The 26,881-nt window shown below is 30.2% G+C and overlaps 4 protein-coding genes across 5 annotated transcripts; 2 read left to right on the top strand and 2 right to left on the bottom strand.

The window, feature by feature from the left end:
- Nucleotides 1-74: 74 nt before the first annotated feature.
- LOC113397289 (uncharacterized) lies at nucleotides 75-5,591 on the bottom strand. The gene is made up of 7 exons (XM_026635583.2): nucleotides 5,248-5,591; nucleotides 4,895-5,078; nucleotides 4,630-4,817; nucleotides 4,139-4,342; nucleotides 3,771-4,061; nucleotides 3,503-3,689; nucleotides 75-3,354 (listed from the first exon to the last, which is right to left on the bottom strand). Exons 1-7 carry the CDS (start codon nucleotides 5,378-5,380, stop codon nucleotides 1,224-1,226), a joined length of 3,318 nt encoding a protein of 1,105 aa, XP_026491368.1. The 5' UTR covers nucleotides 5,381-5,591; the 3' UTR covers nucleotides 75-1,223.
- Nucleotides 5,592-6,213: 622 nt separating this feature from the next.
- LOC113397365 (gamma-tubulin complex component 4 homolog) lies at nucleotides 6,214-13,223 on the top strand. 2 transcript variants are annotated; one of them, XM_026635678.2, is made up of 12 exons: nucleotides 6,214-6,374; nucleotides 6,443-6,575; nucleotides 6,652-6,946; nucleotides 7,171-7,351; nucleotides 7,660-7,868; nucleotides 8,101-8,227; nucleotides 9,321-9,477; nucleotides 9,897-10,037; nucleotides 10,910-11,084; nucleotides 11,333-11,531; nucleotides 12,048-12,208; nucleotides 13,021-13,223. In XM_026635678.2, the coding sequence occupies exons 1-12, from the start codon at nucleotides 6,318-6,320 to the stop codon at nucleotides 13,181-13,183; spliced, it is 1,998 nt and encodes a 665-aa protein (XP_026491463.2). In that variant the 5' UTR covers nucleotides 6,214-6,317; the 3' UTR covers nucleotides 13,184-13,223. The 2 variants fall into 2 exon arrangements, with proteins under 2 accessions (XP_026491463.2, XP_026491479.1); XM_026635694.2 differs by lacking the exons at nucleotides 6,214-6,374; nucleotides 6,443-6,575 and having other exon boundaries at nucleotides 6,773-6,926.
- Nucleotides 13,224-13,608: 385 nt separating this feature from the next.
- Nucleotides 13,609-16,479, bottom strand: LOC113397401 (protein arginine N-methyltransferase 6). Its single transcript, XM_026635722.2, has 6 exons — nucleotides 16,333-16,479; nucleotides 15,999-16,235; nucleotides 15,728-15,921; nucleotides 14,632-14,843; nucleotides 14,112-14,334; nucleotides 13,609-13,882 (listed from the first exon to the last, which is right to left on the bottom strand). The coding sequence occupies exons 1-6, from the start codon at nucleotides 16,384-16,386 to the stop codon at nucleotides 13,681-13,683; spliced, it is 1,122 nt and encodes a 373-aa protein (XP_026491507.2). The 5' UTR covers nucleotides 16,387-16,479; the 3' UTR covers nucleotides 13,609-13,680.
- A 264-nt stretch (nucleotides 16,480-16,743) lies between these two features.
- On the top strand, nucleotides 16,744-23,951 carry LOC113396935 (mitotic spindle assembly checkpoint protein MAD1). Its single transcript, XM_026635022.2, has 14 exons — nucleotides 16,744-17,071; nucleotides 17,172-17,344; nucleotides 17,459-17,647; nucleotides 17,879-18,037; nucleotides 19,027-19,221; nucleotides 19,901-20,083; nucleotides 20,171-20,344; nucleotides 20,776-20,918; nucleotides 21,064-21,224; nucleotides 21,403-21,536; nucleotides 21,951-22,028; nucleotides 22,475-22,581; nucleotides 22,870-22,968; nucleotides 23,229-23,951. Exons 1-14 carry the CDS (start codon nucleotides 16,930-16,932, stop codon nucleotides 23,443-23,445), a joined length of 2,154 nt encoding a protein of 717 aa, XP_026490807.2. The 5' UTR covers nucleotides 16,744-16,929; the 3' UTR covers nucleotides 23,446-23,951.
- The last annotated feature ends 2,930 nt before the right edge of the window (nucleotides 23,952-26,881 follow it).

The following is a 26,881-nucleotide window of genomic DNA, read 5'->3' as shown; positions in this document are numbered from 1 at the left end:
ATGAATTATCGCGTCAATTTTAAAAAACTAAGAAACTATGGAAGGTGGCCATTGTACAAGATAAAAACATGTGATATTACAGTATACATTTTATTATATACAAAAAAGCTACAAAATTTACAATACTGGCTGAAAATACAGTAAAAATAAAGGCACTTAAATCACAGTTTATATTTTTTTGGAATGCATTTGCAAGTATACACTTAACAAAAATCGAAAAAAATCATATCTAAAATCGAATTAGATTCCATCTATCTTATTTATTTATTAAAAGATCTGAAATGATAAATCTCATTGTCATAGGTAGATCTTGATAGCGAAATAATGTTTTTCAACAGAACTTAGTATCACATCTATTTAAAGTATTAAGCTGATATAACATTTACGAGTAGTTACGAAAGTAATATCTTCAAGATGTATATTGGTCGTTATAACTCAAGTGTAAAAAGTTTCCAAGACAAACAATAGGAAAATTAGCAATCCTTAACATAAGAAAAATTCAAGATTTTAATAAGAATTAACTTCTTCTTTCAATGCTTTTTCGTCTATCTCTCGCGAATATATTAATCACGAACAACAGAAATACACAAAAATACCTACGGTCACTTGTGTTAAATTCGTAAATGTTATGGCGACTATTATACTCTTTCCATATCCTAGCTTTACCAGAAAAATGTTATAGTCGAGTACTAACTGAAAATAATCTTAACTTTAAATATAACTGAAATAGTTCTTACGACACTTCATTAAGTGGATTACATGACAAAATACGACAAAAATTGAGAGCAAAAGATAAAAGTAACAACGAAATATGGTTACTATTATAACAAAACTAGGTTAAATAACTCGTGTATGAATTACCTATCACCATTTGTTCTTATTAAGCAACTTGATTTGTCGCTTGTAAATGTTATTTTCTTAAATGCCTAATGACTGAAATCACTTTGCAAAACGTCAATCGTTATGTCAAATAATTGTTTTTTTTTTATATATTTGCGTAATCGATCACGAAATTCAAAAGTACAACTATGAATCTTCAATAAATGGGAAACATTAGAATGACTACACTTAGGGTGAGATCTATGTTAATATTGACTTGATTTAAGTACAATAATATTTTAAACTTAAATGCATCACAATGCAAAATTGTTACCATTCAATAAATCACTATTTAGTAGTTTATCATGTAGGAACTTATTAAAAAATTGGCTAACGATCATTAATTACACCTTATGTCTTAACTTAGTATTAAATCTTGGTGGGCTAAGCACCTGTTTCATAAATAATGATCTCTTTTCCTTAATACTTTTTGACGGCACATTTGATAACATAGAACATATATTTTCATCACTTATTATAGTATTTGTTTGTTTTTGGGGACATGTTTCTGTTTGGTTGATACGATCAACAAATTGATTTCGAACATTCATGATATTAGAGTCAACCTGGTGGGCCACATTTTCAGAACAATGATATAAAATTTCCTCATCTGAATGTAAATTAGGCTTTGGTTCAAATCTTTCTCTTAAAATAGAAAACTTTCTCCTTGGTCTACCTCGAACATTTTTCTTTATATTTGATATCTTAGATGCTGTTGTATTAACTAAATTTGGCGGTGTTTCTTTTTGTATTAAAGATTGCAATGATGGTGTTTTTCGACTAAATGATATATCTTCCATTGATCCTATAGGTAATGAGTTATCTGTCACTAGTTGCCATAAAAAATCGATATCTTTATTTGAGAGATCGTGAATTGGCTGTTCGGATTTATTATTCAACTTTTTATTTTGAGTTTTCGTGCAAGTTGTCTTTTGCCGCCGTGCAGTATTTTTATTTTGACTTTTACTTCGATCTAAGCTGGAAGTAGTAGACACTGGTAAAACATTCGAATCTTTTATATTTGACTCAAACTTCGTGCCATGCGATACATCTAAAATACAATCTTTTTCTGGCAAGGTTTCCATTTTATTACTTAAATCAAATTTGTAAGGTTCCTTCCATATGGCTTTTTTAAGACTCGTTTCTGTTTTGTCAGATGAATGAAACTGAGGAGAATCCCATTGATGCTCTCTCCTATGGTACAAGTTTCTTGGAGAATTAGTAACTGTAGCCTTTCTAATTTCATCTATAGTTGCAACAAGAGAACTTTCCGAATTCAATCTTTTTTTACATGACATGTCAATGTCACCTAAATCATCTAGTTCTTCTAAAATTGGTTCTAAATGATTAGGGTCTTTACTGCTATCTATCATGCAAGGCTTGGCTAGGAAAGTGTCATCATTAGAGTGGCACATGACTGTATTAGCATAATCTTCTTGGCTGCTTCTTTCAAATTTAACAAAGACATTAGAGTATGTGTGTGCCTTTTTAGGAAATGCTGGTGCAGATAATATGGCATTTTTTAATTCTTGTGATAGACAACTACTGATTTCAGAACTACCTGATGTCAAAGTGTCCCTACTCCTGTCTCTAACAACACTACCATCATGCAACCAATTTTCTATGTCACAATATCCATTCCAAGATCTGAGACCCCAAGCTTCTCTTGCAATATTTACTGCACATATATTTTCATAATCATGAACTGATAGAATCTCTGTGGGCGTATCAAGGTCTCGTTTGGACTGTAGCAATTCACTAGATATACCATTTTTTATTTTATCTTTCTTTGTATACATTTCTTTGAGTATATCTAGTGCTATTCTTTGTATGTTTTCAATATCTGCATCTTGATTCCCAACTTTTATATTTTTTAATGCACTTAAACAAAGTTTCTGTACAATATTTTCATTAAATGTGTTTATATCTGAACTGTTTATATCACTAAAACTTAAATCTAAATCCATATCAATTGAATCTGATGAAGTTTTTTTATTAGTGCCATCAGTATCATGACTTATTTCTGAACTATCAGTCTTCATAATTTTAACGAAATCATCATTTACAATATTGCAATTCTCTAAGTTTAAATTAGTTAAGTCATCTCTTAATTCATCAGATGAGCAAATTCCGCGGCGTTTCTGTATATTTAACGTACTGGAAGTAATCTCATCAATAGAACTCTCCAGGTTTTCAATTGATGATAACTTGAGATTCAGTTCAGTTGGTGAGCAAATTTTCTTTTTTACTAATTTTGTATTTATTTGATTGTCTCTCTTTGAAGAAATAGATTGTGGTGTATTTTCAATTGAGTACAATTCTATGCTTGAAACATCCATACTTAAATTACCCACTGGAGCTGATGTAAATGTTGGTGATCCGGATCTAGCAATCCAATGATCTAATAGGAATTTTTTATCAGCATTCTCACTGTCATTTTGTGGTAATTGTTGATTACTTGTAGTAGAATCACCTCTGTTAAAAATAATAAAATTAGCTAAAATCAGTTTCAAATCAAAAATCTTCTTACTATTAAATTAAAGATCATTTTGTTTTCCTGTTAACAAGAAATATATATTTTATTATAACAAAAACTAAAACAAAAAAGAAAAAAGCAATCTACCTTGTCTCATTAACTTTAGCACTTTTAAAAGATCTGACATGATTTAATCCATTATGTTTATTGTTTTTGCTTTCACAATTTGATGTTACAACTTTGTTATTTAGTTCAACATCATCTTGAGCATTCTTCCAAGGAATAGGCCCTTTTGAATGAAAGAATCTATAGTACAATATCATTGTTATCATACCTGAAAATTAAAAGAATTAATATATATTACCAAATCACACATTTACCTTGGTATTGCATTCAATTATGTGTTAAAACATACCAACTAGTGTTCCAACAATTACACACACAGTCGCAGCAATAGACCATGATTTTTTCTGCTTTTCAGAATCAGATATCAGTACATACAAAAGTAAACTACCAAAATTCTGAGTAACTATTAATGTGTAAAACATTAAAAGGCGATACCTTGTGTGGCCCTCGCGTAAATTAATATAACAAAAACAATATACAAAACCCATGATGGAATTGTAAAATGTTTCCTCCAATTTATTTGGACAGAATGTTGTTTTCTGTGTTATGATCCAAAATGTCATTGCTGACCAATGTAAACCTAAAAATATAATTTTTTTTAAAAATATTTCATAATATATTTAACAAGAATTATTTATTCCAATCAAGTCATCTTACCTAATGGAATTAATGTCCATATTCCAAATATTATGGTAAACAATAAGATTCCAGCGATCCTACCCAATAATATACCAAAATGCCATGTTAGTTTTAAAATAATTGAACTCCATTTAAAATTATTGGTACTGAATGTTGTAATACTGTAAATATATGTTACACAACCCCATATCACAGATGCTATTGATGCTACTAAAGCAAACACTGAAAAAAACAACAAAAATTACAATTTAAGTTTTACATGTAAAATATAAGTATACAATATTTTCATTTTTATTTAATAATTATTAATATGAAATAATAAATTATCATTATATGTATGTTGAAAAACTTTCCATGATAAAAATGTAAACATAATTTTTTTTATTTAATAAATACTTAGTTCTTACTTCCTAATACTTTGAAATAAACAATTGCAACCTTTATCCTGTTGATTAAGAATTAAGCAATTAGGAATATGTTAGTACAGATAATGGTAATAAATTATTTACCTTTTGTATGATAATTTTCATTTAACATAATTATAGAATATGTTTGTAATATAATTTGTGGTACAGTTCCTGTGAAAATATACAAAAAATGCAACAGACTCAAATCATTTCGTTGACATATTAATTTTTGTGTTTTCATTGATTCTAAATTTTTGCAGGAAAATACTTTCTGTAGGAATATTATGTACCTGAAAAAATAAAATGATGAATTAATCCTTGCATGTTATAAGTAATAAGAGTATTGTTTATTTTTTTTATAATTTACCTTTCTAATAATCCAACTAGACAACAATGAGTAATCCAATGGCGAAGTTTTGATTCCTGATCGATAATAAACCATCTTAATGAAAAAATATTTATTAAAATATTTGGAGATAGTATGAATATCATTGTAGACAAAGCCCAATACAAATAGCCATCCTTACAATATTCTGCAAAAACTAGAATATCTGAAATGAAAAGTATAATTATTTTAAATGTAAGTTTAAGTTTTCATATTGAAAGAAATAGAAACAATTGAAAGTTAATTACTACGAAAAGTGAAGCTCAAAAAAACTAGTTATTTAAATGACGAAATCTTTAAAACTATAATAAACTATTGACAAAAAGTATAAGCACCTGTTGTTAAATCTGCAAGTATGGACACGAGAGATATAAATACACTTAGAACATTAAAAACACAATAATTTTCATCTTGAGTACAGACAATCTTTCTATCTGTTGTGGTTCCAAGCCTACAAGCTTCTGCCATTGTAAAAAAATATGCACATAATGTAAATCAGTAAGTTTCGAATAGCCTTTCTTTGATGTAAATATCTATAAGCAATAAGCTCTCTCATATATATAATTTACAAAATTTATCTATGTCCGAATATATAAATCAATTCAACGGCGGCGCGGAGTAATAGACGCAGGCGCAGGACCGAGGTCACCGCACTCCATTCGCTTGTATCACAGATAATGTACAGATTATTGTTAGGGCTTTAATAAAAATGTGTATGGAAATATATAAGTTATATTATATTTATTAAAGTTTAGTCTAGTATTGGTTTATAAAATATTGAAATGTTTTACAAGTAAAATTAATTCATACTTAAATTTATGTTTGACTATCATGTGCCCCAACTCCGCATGGGTAAAATTATGGCTTTACCTCTTATTGAAATAATTAGACATAAATAAATATTATACAAACATTTTGGACTGACCGCTCGCCCGTACTCACGTTCCACAAGAAAAACTATATTTTCTAGCTTGTCTTTTAAAATACAACTATAAATCGCAGAAAATGCTGAAAATAATTGTTATATTCATGTTTATAAGAATACTTTTAAGTGAAAAAACATATTCTCTCTTTTCTTATAATGAAAATTATTGCTTTGATTTAACAAAACAAACAAACAAAACATACCTCTTCTTATTAATTGTGTCAACTACAATTGACAAGTTGACAACTGACATATTCAGTAGCACTCTGTCATTTTTAAAAAACGTAAATATACGATTAAATTATTTAAAACTTGGGGTAACGTATTTAAGCTTAAAAATTAACTTATCCATTTATTATTTCAATAATGTATAAAATAAATTTTTCGTTTTCAGAAATTATAATTAATCTCGATATTTTCAAATGTTAATAGAAATTTAGTAATAAAATAGGTATTTTTTGAATTCGAACTTATATAAAAATGATTCACGACGCACTGTTAGTTTTATGGGATTGCTCGCAAACCAATGCGCCACAGGTAATTACGTTTTTGATTTATTAAATAATAACAGAAAGCATTAACTTTAAACTGTTAAATATTTACAGCCTGCACCACTTACCTATGCAAATGAGGGAGATGCAGAAGTATACAACAGAATTTACGCCATTGCAAAGAGTCACCATAAAATTCAAAACTTTGTTATAGGAACTGCCTTTCATTCCAGAAAATCACAAACAGGTCATTTTTAAACAGATTTTAATGGGTTTTACTTGTTTATAATAATAAATTAATTTGCTTTTTTTTTTATAATTAGCATCTGGACATAAATCCTATGGACTGTACGGACAAGCATTGAGTGAAGGCATTACTGAAGTTTTACAGTCATATAAGAATACTTTAAAGGAAGTAGAAGAACTTGTTATCGGGAATCCAAATTACACATTATCTTTGTTGTACAGTTATGTTGAAAAGTTTCAAGGATTATTTAATACACTAAATAGAATTATAAGTACTATCAAAGAGAGAAGACTGACAGGATGCCAGATTTTAAGCATTATACATCAATTCATTTTAAATGGCAATAAAATGGTACATGATGCTGTTATACAGTGCGTATGAAATAAGAAAATTCATATTCATAATTCATATTCATAATTAATAAGAACAATGTAGATTTACTGAAAATAACAAAATTGACTTTTTGATTGATTGATTTTTTGATTATAAATATTATATGAAATTTACTAATAGAAGCATTAAAACCAAAATATGTCTTGTTTCAATTGTATTCATAAGTCAGTTCAAACTAACCTTAATTATTATAATTTTTTAGGATATTTTGCTGCATTAACACAGTTTTTATCAATCAACTTTGTACATGGTTACTTTATGGTGAATTGAGAGACCCATACCAAGAATTCTTTGTGTACCAGATGAAGAAAAATGATACCTCAGACACATTTATTTCCACTCCATCATCAACAACTACTTGTGATAAATCACTTGTGTCAACGGTAATTATAAAATTAAAAAAATATATTTTATTTCATTAGAAGGTATTATTCATTATTATTTATATATATTTGTAATCTTCTGTAGTTCGAAATGTTAATGGTAATAAATTACCAATTATAGAGGCAAATATACAAAAAAAATTTTTTTTTTATTTAGTTAGAAATTAAAACAGGAACAAAAGTTTTTCAATAATACAAAACAACCCAGACCTCATTTTATTTATCAGTTAGAAGTTTCTCCTCTAATTAGTTTATGCTTTTTAATTGTTCATGATTTTATTGAAAAATAATGATAATTATTATTGCAGCTACAGCAAACACCTTTGGATTGTGGGTACAATCTAAACCCAAATATGATACCATATTTTATACCACTTTCCTTGGCGCAGGAAATATTATTCATTGGTAAAACTGTCATTCTATTTGGCTTCGATCCTAAGAAAGTTAAGAAAAACAATAGTTTTACAATTAACAGACCAATGCTAACTTTGCAGAAGATTGATGCAGATTCAAGAAGGTATTATGTACATTATGTTTTCATAAAAAAAAAAATAACAGTTAGGAACAGTGGCAACATGTTATTTTCCCACTGTTAGGCTAAGGCCTCTTCTCACTTTTGGAGTGTAATTATGGAAGTTATTTCAATGTCTTGCTCAAAATTGGTTTGAGATACAGGTTTCATCAGATTATGCATCTTTGCATGAGTATATTATAGACATAATATGTAAAAAGTTCTGTTTATTTTACAGATTTACAATTTGGGAAGAGAAGGAAGCAGAATTTCACGAAAAATTGCAAAAACTTAAAACTATTGAAGTATTTGAAGCGTATAACTTGAGGGGTGTGGTGAGAGAGATAAAAGAGTGTGTCACAAAGGTAATATTTTACGATATATTTGTTAGAAACAGATACAAATAGTACTTTCCAATATGTTATTAATACCGCACATTAACACTGTGTTTAATATAAGTGTTTGTACCTGTATAATCAAAATGGTTTATTTTGTGCTAGACTTTATAAACCAAATATGAGATTCGGAACCTGCATAATGTACCTGCTATCATAGTGGGCACATACCCACAAATGCAGACTATTTTAGGTTAAATTTCAGTGAATAGTACAAAAAGTGAGTACGAAATATTGGCATTAAATCTAATCACGACAGGACATATCACCTAAGACTACTCGATAGAAGATCATTTATACTTACAATAATATATACAAGTTAAATCCAAATTTTAAGACATTATAAGAAGTAGTAAATGTTGTATACAGAGAACTATATAAATAAATCGAAAGATAGCAGGCCGATGCTCGTACGTAACTCATCAAAAAATGCCGTGCTACAAATAAATGCGAAACACGCATAAAAAGATTTGCGTTATTGAAGATTTTTTAAAAAACAAATCTTAAACAATACGCATTTAGATTTATCCACGAGTCCTCTTATTCCAAAGGGTACAAACGGTACAGAAATTTACACTTTATTCATATATAAACATATCATACAAGTACCTATCAAACGACAGGTCCATGAAAATAAAATATCTGAAACTGTCATAAAATTTCTTAAAACATCAGCTAGAAAGCTTCAATATCGATCGGAAATCAATCCAATACGTAATCCGTCAAAAATGGAATCAATGGTAAAATGGATTAAGCTACAGCTCATTTCGTTTTCCAATGTTTATCAAACTGAAATTCTATAATATTGAATATATTATTGAATTTCAGTTTTATTGATCAATGTTTGCGAATTTCCTTGGGTCAGGTTTCCTCTAATTTCTGATCTGATACTGTTATTCGAGTTGGTAACGTTACATTCAGAAAGCACGTAATGTCTTTGGTATGGCACCTGATCTCTCTTGTGTTGGCCCATAACTTGAAAAGTCAAGCGCATATACTGGCTACTGTGACCAAAATTGGGTCAAGCAACAATTGCTATGAATTAAATATTTATGTATTTCAGCATTTATGGACTGTAGCAGTTGAGGAAGCACATTTATTACACGAACTTCGTCTCATGAAGGACTTTTATCTTATCGGTCGTGGAGAACTATTTTTGGAATTGCTACGTCTCACGGCGCCTATGCTCGACAGGCCCACTACCAGAAATTCTACCAGAGGTTAACTAACTTCTTTATTATTTAACTAAATAATAAAACGTAAGTCTATATAATAAACTGTATATAAACAAAGATGAAACCGATGTTTTCCTTACATCTGCAATAATGATTATTGGTAGAATCTCGACGCGTCTGCTTCATGATTTGGGACTAAGAATAGTTGCCTACACGAAATATGAGCATATATTTGAACATTCTTCGATAAATAAACTCATTACTTTATTTAATTCATTAGTGTCAGACTTTTGTGCCAGTAGGTAATCCGTAATCATGATATGGACCCACCAGGTGTTATTGTCTCAACAATCTATTTAGGTGATGTTGTTGTAACAAATATTTGCAGAGTCTATCTGTGCTTTTGTTCAGAGTAAAATCAAACCATAAAGTCAAGAAATTTAATCCCAAATTATTAATTACAGATATGAACCATGCGTTTCAATTAGCGGCTCGAGCTGTGTTCCTGAGCAATAGTGCCGATATAGAAAAGTTTAGCTTCGAACTACCTTACGTCAAACCTAATATTTCTGTGAATTCTTCCGTTGAGGATGATAGCAGCACGGGTTTGTTTTACATTTTTATTTATGTGACCTTGCTTAGGCCTCTTTTATTTTACTTAATTTGAGTTGAAAATCTACTTAAAATATTCCAAATAATAAGAAGTATAGAAGTAGTTTTTAGATATAGTTGTCGAAGTAAAATATAGGTCGAAATCCTAATCAATTTTTAAGTTATAGTATAATATGAATCTACTGTATTCATATTATACTATACGTCCAAATATAATAACTAATTTTAATATTTTTAAGGTCATTGTTATAGATTTTAAATAATATTTCGATGACCTTCTTTTCATATTGATATGGAAACAGTTTATTTTTCTAAGGTGATCGATTAAATAAAGTTATAACAATATTTTTTTTAATAAATAATAAACAGAAAATTTCATATTATGTCTAGGACGTCATAATTATCTGCTATATTGTATATCAGTAAAAACCGCCAGGCCGTTCGATCGTAATTGAGTAACATTTATCACATCTGAGTTAGAGGCAGATATGAGCAAATAATATAGTCACTATCTTACTTGGTATGTGGTTTTGTATAAGCCTGTCTGGGTAGATACCACCCATACATCAGGTATGATACCGCTAAACAGCAATAATTAGTATAGTAGTGTTCTGAAACGAACGGTGAGCGACCCAGTTTAACTACATGTGCGTCAAGAGACATTTTAGTTACCAAGGCATATTGGCGATATAAGGAATATATAATATTTCTTACAGCAATATCTATGGGGGGTGGTGACAACTTAACGCCTCAGTATTATTATATATATATATATATCTATTAAATATTCTTTACTAATGTAAGTCATAGAAACTGTACTCGAGAATACTCTAAGTAAAAGGAATTCACTATTTTTTATCATCAGTCGCAGATGGGTGGTCAAGTATAATTTTAAAATATGACTTCAAATGGCCCCTTCATCTACTATTTGCTCCGGAGGTCCTGGCGCGGTACAACGACATGTTCAGACTTTTGCTGAGAATAAAGAAGACTCAACACGATCTGCATGCGCTCTGGAAGACTTATAAGCAATCTCCTAGGTCACATATTTATCTTCTTGGTTCCATAGTTTATAGTATTTAAGTAGTAATTTAATTTGAAACATTTTCCTTTGCTGTTCAAATATACTTCTTGGTTATGATCACCTTAATATTATTTAAATAGGCTATTTGATAATTCCTTAACGCATATTGCTTTTTCTACATCTGAATAGAAATTTTCATTAGGTAATTCTTATAACCTACACTTGGACTGAGGTACAAGTGTTAACTTATTCAAATATTTTTAGGTTCACAATGTGTCAATTGCATAACAAATTGATGTTTCTAATGGACAATCTTCAACATTACCTTCAAGCTGATGTGTTGGAAACTAATTTCTCTCGTCTCATGGAAGCAGTTAACAAAACTAATGATTTTGAGAAATTGAAGAAAGCACATGCTACTTTTCTGGCGGATATATTAAGTCAATCTTTCTTAACCGTAACAGTGAGTAAATATGTTGGTACATTATTTAATATAATATATATAGCCCACTAAAGTCATAGAATTAGCTCGCTGAAGTGGAAGTGGACTGGTGTCATGTCTCCAGGCGCCTTGATTACCAATAGAGCCGATACGTGAAGACCACACAGTGTAAGACGTCCTGTAGCGAGGTGGTCGGACGATTTAAAAAAGGAGGCAGGTACGGGATGAATGCGGGCTATCTAAAATCGGGATGGTTGGCGTTCTATGGGGGAGGCATTCGTCCAGCAATGGACGGCAAAAGGCTGAAAAAAGAAATAGCTGAAGAACCATTTTATAAATACCGTCTTAGGGAAATCATCATGTGTCGGATGAGAATCCGTCACTCGTATATCCACCAACCCGTGGAGCAGTATGGTGGAATAACTTGGAAGTCCTCTTCCAAAGAGGTGGTAACAGTACATCAGAAGGATCGTGTTATTTAAATAAAGTCAGGTAGAATGTATTTAGGATGTTACTATCGTAATTATTTAATTTCAGTCTGGTGATAATGATTCTGGCGATACACTCGACTCAATAAACAACCCGGTATTCTGTAATATTATGGAACTGCTTAAGCTCTGTCATTCGTTCTGCAGCATGAGTGAGTTTGCCTCCGATAAGGAAGCCGAAGATTATTACATACGTGGATATTCAGATCGGTAATAATTGATTTTTAACAATAATTCGATTAAACATAATTCAAACCATTTTTATGATAGATTTAAAACAAATTGAAGGAATGTTTTACTTTTTTTATTTGGTTCAGTTCGTTGACCTTTGCACGGACGTGTAGATAAGCGAATTCCATTTATAAAGGGCATATAAGAAGTAAAACAACAAGTGGTACATATTCATGTCCTTATATATAAAAATGAATCCCTATTTTAGCTTGGTCACGCTATAACCTGAGAACGACTTTACCGATTTCATTCATAATTTTTTTAAAAGTTTTCTAATATTTTATTTCTAAGGTTTCTAAGGGTCTGTCCAAAAGAAAAATGCGCAGAAAGTTGTTTTTTTTAGAAAACTTACGAGAATTTATGGCGTATTAGCAGTTAACGCGGGTTTTCTCATAGACTGTGAGCCAATAAAAATAGATAAAATTGCACCCGTGTGATGGCGGGCGCGTCGGTAGCCCCATATATTCCAATCAAGGTCCTTGAAACCCCCTCTATCATTATCTCTGAAACAACCAAACTTAAAATTATGAAAAACCTAAAAGAAAATCCAATGTTTATATTTTCTATTGGAAATGAAATAGTATGGCCTGACATGATATAGCAATTGATCATTTTTATTATGACCTGTTGTATTCATTTAAATTTTTTTAAATCCTTCTGTCCATAGACGAGACGAAATAATTGTATTTTTATATATGCAATATCAATATATAGTAAAAAAAATGCCAAGCTGTTTTTTGTACTTTTATATTTATAGTAGCTATAAATAAAATATTGTACTTCTGTTCCAGGTTTAATAAATTAGTTAAGCAATTGATGCAGCTTCTAGTGTCATTGCGAGATCGTCCATGTGGCGTTTATTTGGCAAGGCTGCTAATGCGACTGGACTATAACCGCTGGCTTAGTGGAGAGGCTCAGCTTACTCAGTCTGTTACTAACATGCTACGGTACTAGTGATGAAAAGCCTAGACATTTTTACTTGAATTAATGTTTAGTCTGCAAAACATCTTTATCTACGGCTTTTACTAACGATAATACCAGTATGAAAATTTACTTGGTGGTAGTGCTTTGTGCAAGCCCTTCTGGGTAAATATCACCCACTCATCATATGTTTTACCATCCAGCAACAATATATAGTATTGTTGAATTCAGTTCTGGTATAAAGGGAGACTGAGCCAGTGTAACCACAGGCACAAGAGACATATACACATTTGTAGTTCCTAGGGTTAGTCGCGCATTCGTGATGTAAGGAAGGTTAAAATTGCTTATGGAACCAATGTCTATGCGTAGTTTTGACCACTTTCGTTCTGGTGACCCATTTGCATGTGCACCTACCTAAGCCAGAAAAAAGCACAGTATAAAATACCTGCATACTATTTATTTAATAAAACAAATGTTTTAACTATTTTTGAAAACTTTAATAATAAAATATTAAAAATAAAAAACTGTGTTCATTTGTCACTGCAGTCATCATCATCATCAATGTTATCATCTTCTAAAATACTGGAATTTGTATTTTCCTTTTGGCTCATAGCATGTTCAGCATGTTGGAGCATAACAGCCTTCATAAGGATACACTTTGTCATGTGACAAGTACATGGCACTGGATGTTCCACCTCCTCTGGATCTAGTAATGTTAGCTGAAGGTTGTATCTGCAAGTTTTTTTGTTATATATTTTTAAATATACAAGGTTAGAATAATTACTATGATTTTGACCAAACAGATAATTTATTATTGTAAATAGGAATACAAAAATACTCCATAATAACTTATTCTATTCTCATGCATACTTTTAGAACTATTTTTCTATGAAAAACATGGATGATAGAAATAGGCATAAGAACATATTAAAAATATCAAATATTGAATTAATAAAATTACCGTCTTGGGTTAAATTGATCTCTCTTCATATCCAATTGAAATGAAATAGGTTCCTGTTCCTCTACATTCTGCTCTTCAGGTAAAAGTATAACTGTTTGCTTCCAATGTGTCATAGGACTGTCTGGTCCGGTTTTTAGTATTATTCTACTATTATTTGATAATTCAGGGAAATTGCATTCAAACCACACACATATGCCTTGATACTGACCACTTTTACTTGCACCTAAATGATAATGTTTAAAGGTTATAGGCATTTATTAAAAATTATATATTATAGTATAACTTGTCAGGACCCTTTAATCTTATCTTAATTCCTTCCTGATGTAAATTTGAATGAATTATTAGCATATTATATTAACATAAATATTGTTTCTGGATAAACTGGTATAATGCATATACTCTAAATAGAAAAAGAATGTCATTCAGATTGCTGGTTTAGTAAAGTGGCTAGGCATTTCACTAAATACTAGTTAGCTGGGACTTATCATTGTATATTATAAAAATTGCTTTAGATACGAACCCACAACATGTTGAATGCTATAAGAGTCAAGATCCTTAGGAGTATCTTCCCGTAAATTAATCCATGCTATAGCAACCTCGGTACCAAGGAGATCATCTTTTTTAATTTGCATTATCTCAGGTTTATCACTTTTACTTGATCTTAGGTGTTTGGAAAATGTTGATAATGAGACACCATGGAAATTTTTCCATTTGTTGTATAAATCAGGGACACTGTTAAAATTTATTTATTTATAATACAAAATTGTATACATATCATTAAAATATAAATATATATTATGTGCGCAATCAGAATCAGATCCAATCTTTTGGAAATAAGAACAATGAAGTCTGGTAGGTACCACTAGCGTTAAGTTATTTGTTTGATTTCGTAGATTTTTGCTAGTGACATGCTACTGTGTTCTTTTAGAGATTTATTGATGTACAAATATTTTAGTAATAAAATTATTTAGAACTTCATTTGTACAATAACTACACAAATATCTATATAGAAATAATATGCTGAAATCTTGTTAACCTGTTGGCTTGGCCAGAGATGGTGTATGTGATAGTACAATTTTTTCAGAAATTTACTCCTTTGATTGAAAAATATTATTTTTTATATACTTTGACAAAATTCCATGCCAATTTGATAATGTATGGACTATTAATATGTAATGACATATCACTACTTTTATAAAAGGTAAAAATTAACTTGCAATAAACTCTAACTGAAAAAGTTATATTTTACTCTATACATATTTTTTTTAAAGTTATTTTACAAGTTACCATGAAAATATAAGAAGAGAAAATCAGAGGTAATCAGTAATAATCCTTTTTCCACTTGCTTAAAAGGGATTATTAAAATATAAGATATGCTGATAAATATAACTTGTTTAATTTAAGAAGATAATATAGATGTATTATAATTGAAAAAAGAAGTATTAAAAAAATACAAATTTTGATATATTGCTTTATAATATGCAAAAAAGATCAGGTCATAAACTGTAAACAGATTTCAGACAATTCATATTATGTAAAAAGTTTGCAGTGTTTATAAAATCCACTTATATCACTCAAAATAATTAACTAAATCATTTATTTATTTAAAATCTCACCTACTTGGAGCTACATAGATAATAGCACTTTCTGGAAACATTTCACCATCAGGTTTGAGGAATTTGTCTCTGGCTGCAAGTACCGAATCTAACATTCCCTCATGGAGTAAATAGAAGCCCATCCATTCCGACACTATTGCATCAACCTTGATATCATCGGGCAAAACTATGTCTTCTACTTTACCATGCAGGACCTGTAGTATAATCAATAATTTATTAAGACACAAAAATTACTGTTAATGTACATTGTTTAAAATATTTGATTGTATACCTCTATTATTTCTTCAAAATTGTTTTCCTTGACTATTTCCTTAGCTAAATTTGCCATATTGCTAGCCTCTACGGCATAGACTTTCCTAGCACCAGCTTGGGCACAAAATATTGAGAGAATACCTGTGCCACATCCAACATCCATTATTACTTTATTCTTAAAATATGATTTGTTTTCTAAAATTGCCTTTCTATAAGCATCAGTTCTAGGGTCATCCTCCAACATAAGCTTATGTATCTAAAAAAAATTATAGCACATACAATAACAGCTACAGAACAAACGCAAACTTACTAATCGAGAGGTGTTATTTTAATTATAGGTTATAAGTTTATACCTCTAAATCCTCATAACTAGTAAAATATTTATCGTGTGAAATGTCCATTTCCATTTTGGTATTTTTATTTTTTAATTAAAAAAATAATAATTCGTTTCCTAGATAAAATACTACAATTACAATTTATGAACAGGCGGGTACCATACTACATATTTAAATCAACAAACATTATCATTTAAACGTCATGTGTCAAACGTCACCTTCGTCAGTATGTATGATATCTATGGTATTGTCAAATAATTCCACAGTTAGTAACCCAATCCCGCAATCGTAAGGAAAGTGACCAAAACGAAGTTTATATATATCGTTTATATTATAAACTATAAAGTTATAATATAAACTTTATATGACTAAGGACACCTCTACTTTACAGTCCACAGAGTATTTACCTTTCTTTTTGTGTCTATGATAATTAATGCAACTCTGTCTGCTGTCACTTTGCTTTCTGCTTCTGCTACAACTTCAAGATAAACTTGTAAATGTGATTTGTGAACAAGTTTCGATTTTCACCTTTTAGGCATGCAGAAATATTATTTCTGCTGATTATTATTATGAGTGATCTGTGTTTCAAGTAAACATTAGTACGTTTTTTTTAAAATGGCTAAAGAAGGAGATATGTCTTTGCTTAACGATGTATTGGAGCCGTTTAGGCGGGTTATAAACACCGATCCGCCAAAAGACAAATTGTCGGCGTCTACGAAATTAATTTTTTCTGATAGTAATCAATCAATAAAAGAAGGTATTATATCATGTTATTCCAAATCTAAATTGCTAGATTCGATATTTCCTATGTTGATTGTTTAAACTTTTATTTTATTTGATTATTAACTTTTGTTTAGATACACCTAATTTACATTCGCTGGGAAAAAGAAAATCCGTCCTAAATATGAGCGCTCCAGAGACTCCTGAAAAGCGTATGCGTTCGGACTCTACCTCTAATACGGTATCAGCACCACCTTCACCCTGGGAAGCAAAACGCCTTAAAATAGACATAATTGCAGCTAAAGCTCAGGTAATATTCAATTTCAAAAATTCTCTTAAACATGTGACAACTATAAACTTTTTGTTTATTTGTTTTGCCCTATAAAGTTTTTTAAAGAAATCAATATATATTTATTCACAACAGATTGCAAAGCTGGAAGCCCGCGTCAATCATCAACATACAATTCGGAAAGAAATGCAAATACTGTTTGAGGAGGAAAAGACATCGCTCACTGAACAACATAAAAGAGATCAGCGAGCTGTCTCTGAAATGGAGGAAAGATTGCAGTTAATAAGGAGAAGGGAACAAGAATTAAAGGATGAATACAATGAGGTATTTATACTTATTCTTCTCTACTTTAATGTACTTGATTCATATTGTTAGACTTATTGAAATGGCTTATAACATTTTATTAAACAGAGCTATGCACCAAACATTAAGAAAACAAGAATATTGCAATACATAATTCAACAAGATGACAATAGTTAGTAATAATAGTTCTTAATAGTCAATATTATATCTGTTTGTAAGCATATTTACAATGTGTTAGTAATCATTTTTCAGGCAATTAAACAGCACATGGAAAAGAAAACCAAATGGGATAAAGAGAAGAATGAGCTTCAAAAGCAAATAGCTGAATTGAAAGATAAATTATTAGAATCCAATGTGAGTAGTAAAGATCAAATATCGGAAATGAAGAAAGATATGGATGAATTACTCCAGGTGAGGTTAAAATTATATGATATATGTCTCATATTCTGTATGTTATTTTTTACTATTTAGTATATAATTTTACATATCAAGATTTAGCACAGTGTATTTTAACTATGGACTTTAATTTCAATTGGCTGTCTGAAACATTATTTAAATATTATTATTTAAATAAAATTCATAAAGTAATACATTAGAATCTGTTTATTTATTATGACTCCGCCTATATTGACCAACCGTGTATAATGATGTAATTATACTATGAAGTTTGGTTTTCATATAAAATTCTTTGTAAAAAAGTGGGATATAATGACTTCCCTTATAGTGACAGTTCGCTTATTATGACCCATTTTTAATAAATTGTGTCTGGTTATAATGACCAACATGATTCTCCACACTCTTGGTAATGTTCCCAGCGATATTCCGCACCTGGCTCATTGTTTTTAATCTGAGTAACTAATTGTCACTCAAAGGTCGTCTGCAGATTTGTTCATAGCAATATTGAAAATGATAATTTGACCATGGTTATGTCTTCTATACACAATAGTATTAGAGACTGTTATTACAAAAAATTTAAAAAAAACAAAAGCGGACAACAGTACAGATTACTGACATTAAAAAAATGAAAAATATAGTACATGCCTACATACATGTATCGTATGTGTCTACTATGTTTCTCTATTAAAATACATAAGTATATATACATATAATATTTTTTTTCACAAAACTCTTTGTATGACATCCGGTTATTATGACATGCTTGACAATTCCCTTCAACGTCATTATAAACGGATTCCACTGTATATGGTAAGTGCATAGTTAAATGTTCTATGCATCACATGATAGATGCATTCATCTATGATGTGTTTGTTAGTGACTTAGTTAATACTCCTCATACAACATTAATAATTTTCTTTTACATATATTGACAACTATTTTTTAATGTTCAGTTATGATGTTTGTAGGATTAATTATTTTCATGGTGATATTTTTTTTATTAGGCTTTAGAAGGTGCACAGCAAGAGGTGGAAATGCTCAAAAAAGAGGTAACAAGGCAAACATCCAGGGCCGAACAATGTACAACACTACGGACACAGGTAGAAAAGCAAACATTTGAGCTACAACAAGTTACAAGCAAGCTAAAGGAGATAGAGTATGAAAGAGATTCATATAAAGACTGGCAGCAACAGGCAAAAGTAAGTTAGGAAAAAGTTGTAATAATATAATTTGTACAGGAAATAAATGAAATTATGTTTTGTAGTAGTCCTCAATGAATATTAACTTATATTGTTATTTTAAAATTAATTTTAAATAGAAAATTGTCTTAGTTTAGAAAAGTAATATCTTTGTTCATAATCATAATTTATTTATTAAAAAGGTATGTTACAAATTTATCAATATACATATTTCACACTATATATGAAAACATAGACTTCGTTACATTCACTGATATGTATATCAATTAAAATTATACAATATAGAAAAGAAATAAATTAATCGTATTAATAAATCTTGCTTAAAGCTGCTTAAAGAATGTTATAATTTTTCCAAAAATTGGCATTTGATGTAATAAGCTGTGCATAAGTGATAGATATCATACACTTTTAGTCAAGCCAATTTTTGAAACCCATCAATCTGTCCGACTATAATGAAATTGTTTCAAATTTATAAAATTATAATGTCAAAAACACTTGAGTAAAAGTTGTAAACAACGGTCCAACAATAAAATTACCATTTTTGTAGCATAGATTTGAAACCAAGGCACAAAAAATATGTATTATGTAATTTGCTACATATATAATAGAATAGGTGGTAACAATTCCATCAGTGTACCCATAGATTTATCATTTTTTACATATTGCTATTCTATTTTAGACGGCACAAAAACGTTTAACAAATATGGCAGAATTAGAAAAAGAAGTGATTCGCCTAAGAGCAGCAGAACGGAATCTTCGTGATGCTGTCTGCAATAAGCTTTTGCTCGAAGAACAGGTGAATCTACTCACTACGAAGGTCGAGACATTACAGCCGATGCAGCAGCAGTTACATGAGGCAACAGTGAGTGAAATATAAGACTATAAATAAAAAATATTTTTTTATTATTGTGTATCTAAGTAACAGATGAAAAATAATAACTTTTTTCAGGTAAAAATAGCTGCTTTAGAATCATCACTGGAAGAATGGACGACTGCAGCAAAGAATCACGGTATTGAAACATCTCGAGCACTGTCTTCTGCTCTGGATTCAGCACTAAGCAGTCAGCTAAATGCAGTTGCAGGATGCTCTGAGGCACAGTCGATCCTTGCACAGCATACTGAGGTAAATAAAAATGATGAAAAGACAGGGGTTTTACACCTTTTTGATGATTGACTTTAATTTAACAAACATTTGATTGAATTTAACAAACATATGTTACTATTTTGTGTGGATTTATGCAGATGATTTTGTGTCAAATATGTGTTCAATAAAATAAAGCATTATATGTAGTTAGTGCAAGTGAACATAAAATTTACTAATACATTCATCAACATGCCCAAAAAAACAAACTTGTATAACTGAAAAAGAGGTCACTATGCATTTCACTACAGATTAAAAAATATATTCAAAAGAGCTTTTATGAGCCTATTTGAATTATTTATTTTTACCGATACCGGTTCCACCAATTCACATTAGAGCTGTATGACATATCTTTCAAAGTTTTATTTCATCATGGTAGGCAAAATAATACACGTATATATTTATAATTTTAGGAACTAGCGACACTTAAATTTGAGCGCGACAAGATCAACACTAAGCTCAATGATTTGCAAATTGTGCGCAAGAACCAAGAGAGTCTCATACACCGGTTGCAGAAACGACTATTACTGGTCACGAGAGAACGAGATAGCTATAGGTAAATATAAATAAAAATAGTCGCTAGCTCAATCACCATATTAAATTTTTTCTATAAAGTATAGTCTGGTATCGATACTGCAGCTTATATCTTGTGTAGTGTTTTTGTGATGAGTAATGAAATCGAAGTCACCCGTGCCCCGCAGACAGCAGCTGGACAGCTACGAGCGCGAGCTGACGGTGTCGCTGAGCGGCGAGGGCGCGGGCGGCGCGGCGCTGCTGGCGGCGCGCGTGGAGCAGCTGGAGAAGGCGCTGCAGGCCTACCGCGACCTGCTGGCGCACCACGACCACGAGCCCGCCGCCAAGGGTATGTGTCGACGGCCCTCCGCAACAAAGGCCTATCTATTGTCAAAAATGTTTTCTAAATCGAACTCTTCCACCGAAAAGTTTCATATAAGAAATTTTCAAATTGTTGTCTCATTGATGATGTCTCATTGAATAACAATTTTTCGACGTATTATTCTAAAACATGTATACTTTTTTAGCATTAGAGAGCGCACGCGCTGAAATAAATAAATACCGTGACGAGGCGGAAGCAGCGAAACGAGATGTCATAAAGCTGCGAGCTCAGCGGGACCAGTTACAAGCTCATTTGGAAAAGCTTGCCGCACCTACTAAAGTGAGTACACTTTTTTGATAATCATCATTCTGTTTTCCCTATTCCTGTTTAATGATTGGAAGAGTTGAAGGTCCACTTCAAATTTCTATAATATACTCTACAATACTTTGGATTTCAATAACAGATGACATAAATTTATTCTTTCCTGAACAACTTTATTTGTTATATTGGAAAGTGAGGATGTTTACAATTTAGTATTGGCAAAAAGCTGACATTATTATTTATAGTATAAACTTTATTCCAATATCACAAGAAGTAAATATTAAAAGGTTTGTTAAAATTGTCATAGTCCAGATTTGCTAATAGCCCTGCTATATAGGCAGTTTGTCTATTTCTTCTTCAAATGGAATTTTTGTAAATGCATGAAAAGTATGCTTAATTCATAGTTTTTATTGTGTTTGGAACTTTTTATAGGTTCTTCATTTAGCTGATAATCCAGCAGCAGCTGCCCACAAGCAGATGCAAGTAGATTTGGAATCGGCACAGGAAGAGGTAAGAATAAAAATATATACAATCATATATAATTTTGTCAATAATGTTTTTTTTTTGCTTTTTTTCTTTTTAAACCTTTATTATATTATTTACATTAATGTGTTTTTTTTTTAATTCAAAGAGTCTTGATATTTTGCTTAACATGTTTACTACCAAAAAAATTAAAAATTAAAATTTCGCTTCGTACTTTTTGTTCTCATTTATGTTCTTATAACATTTGAATAAAAAAACCGTTTCACACAAATTAATGAAATTGTGTTTCCTTACGAAAACGCAGGAGCCTGAGCGTATCATAGTGAGTATTCGAAAATATTACATATTATGACAACATATGGTTATAAAAATATACACATGGCTATATTCAAACATGTTAATATATTTTATTACATAGTGTTCTTTATACATAATATTTTTTAAGCGAATGTATATATTTTCTTCAATATTAGATTAAAAAGCTGAAGACTGCACTTCGCGAAGGTGGATCTCGCGCTTGTCCTGAAGAAATGCAACAATTAAAAACTCAACTGGAAAATAGTCGAATTAAATTGCAGAGGTACTATTCATATAATAATAATGTAGAATTTCCATCTAAATCTCATAGCATCTTCCTTTGATTTAAATTGATGCAGGAGAATTCTTTATTTAGCGTTTTGTGTGTGATTTTTAAGAGAGACTAAATAATTATGTAAAATAATATTCTTTTTAAATATAGATTAACTAATAAAATTAATTTTGCAAATATATTACACCATTTAAAAAATAATTTCTTTTTTATATTAATTTAATTTATATGTCCTTATATATTTTCGTAGAAGTAATGTGTGAATAAATAAATTTTCAGAATGAAAGAAGAATTTACTTCTTCTGCTCAAGAATACCGAGATGTATGTTACATGCTTCTGGGTTATAAAATAGATAGGACCGGTCATAAGAATTATAGGTAAGTTTTTAAATCAATATCTAATCACAAAGTAAAATTCTGTAAATGTCTTTCTCTTGGACAAAAGAAGTGGTCTGTTTAATTGTATTGGTAACACTGAATATAATAATTCTTTTCTGTTAAAGAAGACTTTTAGTGTGTTTATTTTACCACTATTTACTACATTACGCTTTACACTTTTATCCAAGACAAAAATATCCAAGGGAGAGAAGAGTGTAAAATGTAGAAATAATATTTATGTAATGTGCTTTATGTTTTAGGATATCAAATATGTATGCTGAATCATCAGATGAATACCTAACATTTACCCTATGTGATGACGGTATAGAAATGGTACATACTGAATATTCTGCATCTTTGGGTGAGCTGGTGGAACTGCATCTACATCATCACCGTTCCATACCACTGTTTCTCAGTGCCTTGACGATGGAATTGTTCACCCGGACCACTATGCAACAAGAAGTTCAGGAGTGTTAAGTGAATGGTGAAAGACAATGTGTACAAGAAAAGTATTTTTGACTTAACTGATGTATAGTGCTGACTAGTGAAATTGAATTGTGTGATTTTGGAGCTTAAAAAAGTGGTTGTGGATCATGTTTTCTATCTCTATGTGTTACAACAAGGCATAAAGCTGATTGCTTACATATATAGTTTCATAATAGAATAAAATTTCAATAAAAGCAAGTTTGATTCATTATCTTCATAATCTAAATGAAGTATGTTGTGCAAATCGACATGTAAATATGCTGTAATGATTTTTTAAAACACCATCTATGTATCTGTAATATTGTATATGAAAACATATCTTAATTGCACAAATAATCTCAAGAATACGCATCACATAGTCTACTTTAAACAAAGATTTCAAAATATTTATGTTGTTATAAATAATGTATCATTTTGATCTTATATTAACAGAAATTTTTCTTTGAAACTATGTGCAGGGAGCCAATTCTACTAAAAATTTTCACTTTATTGCTTAAAAAAGAATTAATCCACAGGTCTGGAATTTTGAATAATTATGGATATTTCAAAGTGCTTGCATTAAATTGGAACATATAATCTATGGTTAATTACCATGTTTATCTTTTTTATCCATCGAGCCACTTTGAAGCATATTCCAGTAGTTCCTAGTATAAATTAATATTATACAATAATTTACATTATATGGTAACAATACATATTAAAGAAATAAGTAAAATGTAGGACATAATCTCATATTCCTTTTTATATTGTGAGTATGTTTTTATTTTTTATTTTTGTATGTTTAAAATAATACTTGGTGTTAATATTCATGTTCTCTATATAAAGCTGGAATATGTTAATTCTTTAGAACAATTATAATTTAAATGTGGCTGAAATTTGACTGGATATAAGTATGTTTTTCAAACATTGAAAATTAATTAAACTATTGAATAAATGTATAGATACAATTTAATTCCACTATAAGTAAAATATATGATGACACAACGTAAGAATTTTTATTTATTTATATAGTTAAAATAAAAAAACTGAATATTTAAAATGTGGTGAGACCTCTGAAAATCAAAAATTTCCTATGTTTTCACGCCATAAGCACGGATTTTATATCAATTCCGCTCATGTCATCGTCGTCATGGGTTATCCTTTCCTCCTTTTTACAACCTAATTCTCTCCTTGCACGCAGCACAATATGGTATGTGTTGTTATATTTTATAATTAACTTTACAGATAAGTAATAAACTTAAGTAATTAAAATTGAGTGTTAAATTACATTATTACAATGTGTCATTTTAGTATTCTCTATTGTAGAGAATATATTACTGTGTCTTTGTAACAAAGGAGGAAAATAAGAGGTTGCTTAGTGTAAAAAACAAGTGCTTTGTGTGCATATTACGTGACAGCTATGTGAAATTAAACGACGCCATATACATAAGGTTAGCATGGACTATATGCATTATATTCAATTATTAACTTTTCTCAGAACAAAAAGTTACTTAACTGTGCTGAAATATGCTAAGTTTGTTAATTGACATTAAAACACATTAAATACTACCTATTACTGACCGCATAGCTTCGTGTATGTATGTAACTTACACTACGTTCATATATAGTAAAATATCGCTATTATATGTACACGGTTTAAAAATAAATGTTGATAGTATATATTATTCCATAGTAAATCTTAGACATTGCATCTTACGTATTATTTAAATTTAATATTTATTTATAAATTATATATACATATAATTAAGCCCAACTAACTTAAAGCCCTTAACTAATGTCCCATTAATAAAATGTAAGGATCACCAATGACTTTAGGTGGCATTGATCAAATGTGTTGGTACTTTCCTGTTATTTATAAAAATAATGAAAATAAACTCTTGACAGCTTTATTTCATAAACTACTAAAATTTGATTATTTGTATGTAGAGAGTAATCTGCGGAAATGATCTAATTCTAAAACTGTTTTATTGGTAGAAAGCAAGCAACATTCCTGAGTGCTGTGGGGTATGAAGTCGGGACGGGTAGCTAGTTTCTTATGAAATCAATATATTCTTATTTAGGAGGGTTGTTTGTGAAATTATCCCTCTAAATACTTCTGGGTAGCTGTATCAATGCGATAGTGGGGTTTTTGGTATATTATAGACTGTCAGACCTCTGCATTATAAATCCATTTTTTTCTATAAACTTAATAATTTAATCATTATGATAAGATTCTACTTTACTTTATTGTACACCACGCAGAAAAAATAAATAAATACAACATAGATCCAGCCTTAATAAAAGACGCGTACAATTTTGGCGACCTTATCGCTACATAGCGATCCCTTCCAGTCAACCGACGGATTGACATCTTTCACTATTAGTAAAACAAATTACTGTTTAGTATTTACGAATGTCAATACCTACGGTAAAATAAGTCAGGTTAACGTGATTGGTCTAGATCTAATTTGCGGTATTGTTTATTGATTTTGTATGTTGGCTTAGTTGTTTTCAGAACTTTGGAAAACAATCAATTATATTAATCAATATAAATATATATGAATCAAGAACTGTTTCTAGTGCGTAAATAGGATATTAGCCAATTTATGGACATCTAATTTAAGGTCTATTTCTGTGTTCTGCCATCGGCGTATTTTATAGGTAACATGAAGGCTTGGCACGAACGAATAAAAAAATCCCCGAAAATTTCTCTAAACATGTCAAAAATTGCATTCCTTTTTGCTTGAAAAACGCTTAATTTTAAAACCACTTAACATCATAAAAACTCAGCAAATGCAATGGGTTCTATACTCACGCTATTTTCTCTTTTCTATCGAATTAAGCTAAAATAAAAAGTGGTTCATTGACTTATAAGTTTTCCAAGATCAAATAAGTAACTGTCCTGTAGTTGGGTTAAAGCCTGTCCTCCTTGATTCCTCAAGAGACGTAGACATTATTCCACAACGATACTGTGCGAGTTAACACATGCAGTTTTGTTCACGATGTTTTCCTTCATCGCCGAGCACAAGACGAATTTTAAAGTTAAGCACATGCAAAAGTGGCTCTTGCTTGTGTTTGAACTCGCAATCTTCCCTTCTATAACAAGGCCATCTAAAGTATTCCTATAACTTAAAATAAGACTGTAAATAGCTTATTAACAATTAGTGTTTTAGAGTATGGCGATTGTGTTACGTCATTTTTTTAATAGTTTTATGCTCTAATGAAGACTGGCTGACTTTTATTGGTTGCTATGATTTGTATATTTATGTATTTGTAAGTGGTGCCCATGGGAACAAACGTTTGTTTACCATTCTTATCAATGGATTGTTAAAATCTTTTAAAATGATGTAAATATTTTTATTTTTCATTTGGTCTGGTTTTTAAATGTTAAATGTAAGACGAATAAAAATAATTTTTTTGAATGATAAAATTAGATTAAACCGAGTTT

The sequence above is a fragment of the Vanessa tameamea genome, chromosome 18, assembly GCF_037043105.1.
Source record: "Vanessa tameamea isolate UH-Manoa-2023 chromosome 18, ilVanTame1 primary haplotype, whole genome shotgun sequence".
Taxonomy (NCBI): domain Eukaryota; kingdom Metazoa; phylum Arthropoda; class Insecta; order Lepidoptera; family Nymphalidae; genus Vanessa; species Vanessa tameamea.
Note: the sequence above shows the minus strand (reverse complement) of the source record. Positions and strands in the feature narration are given on the sequence as shown.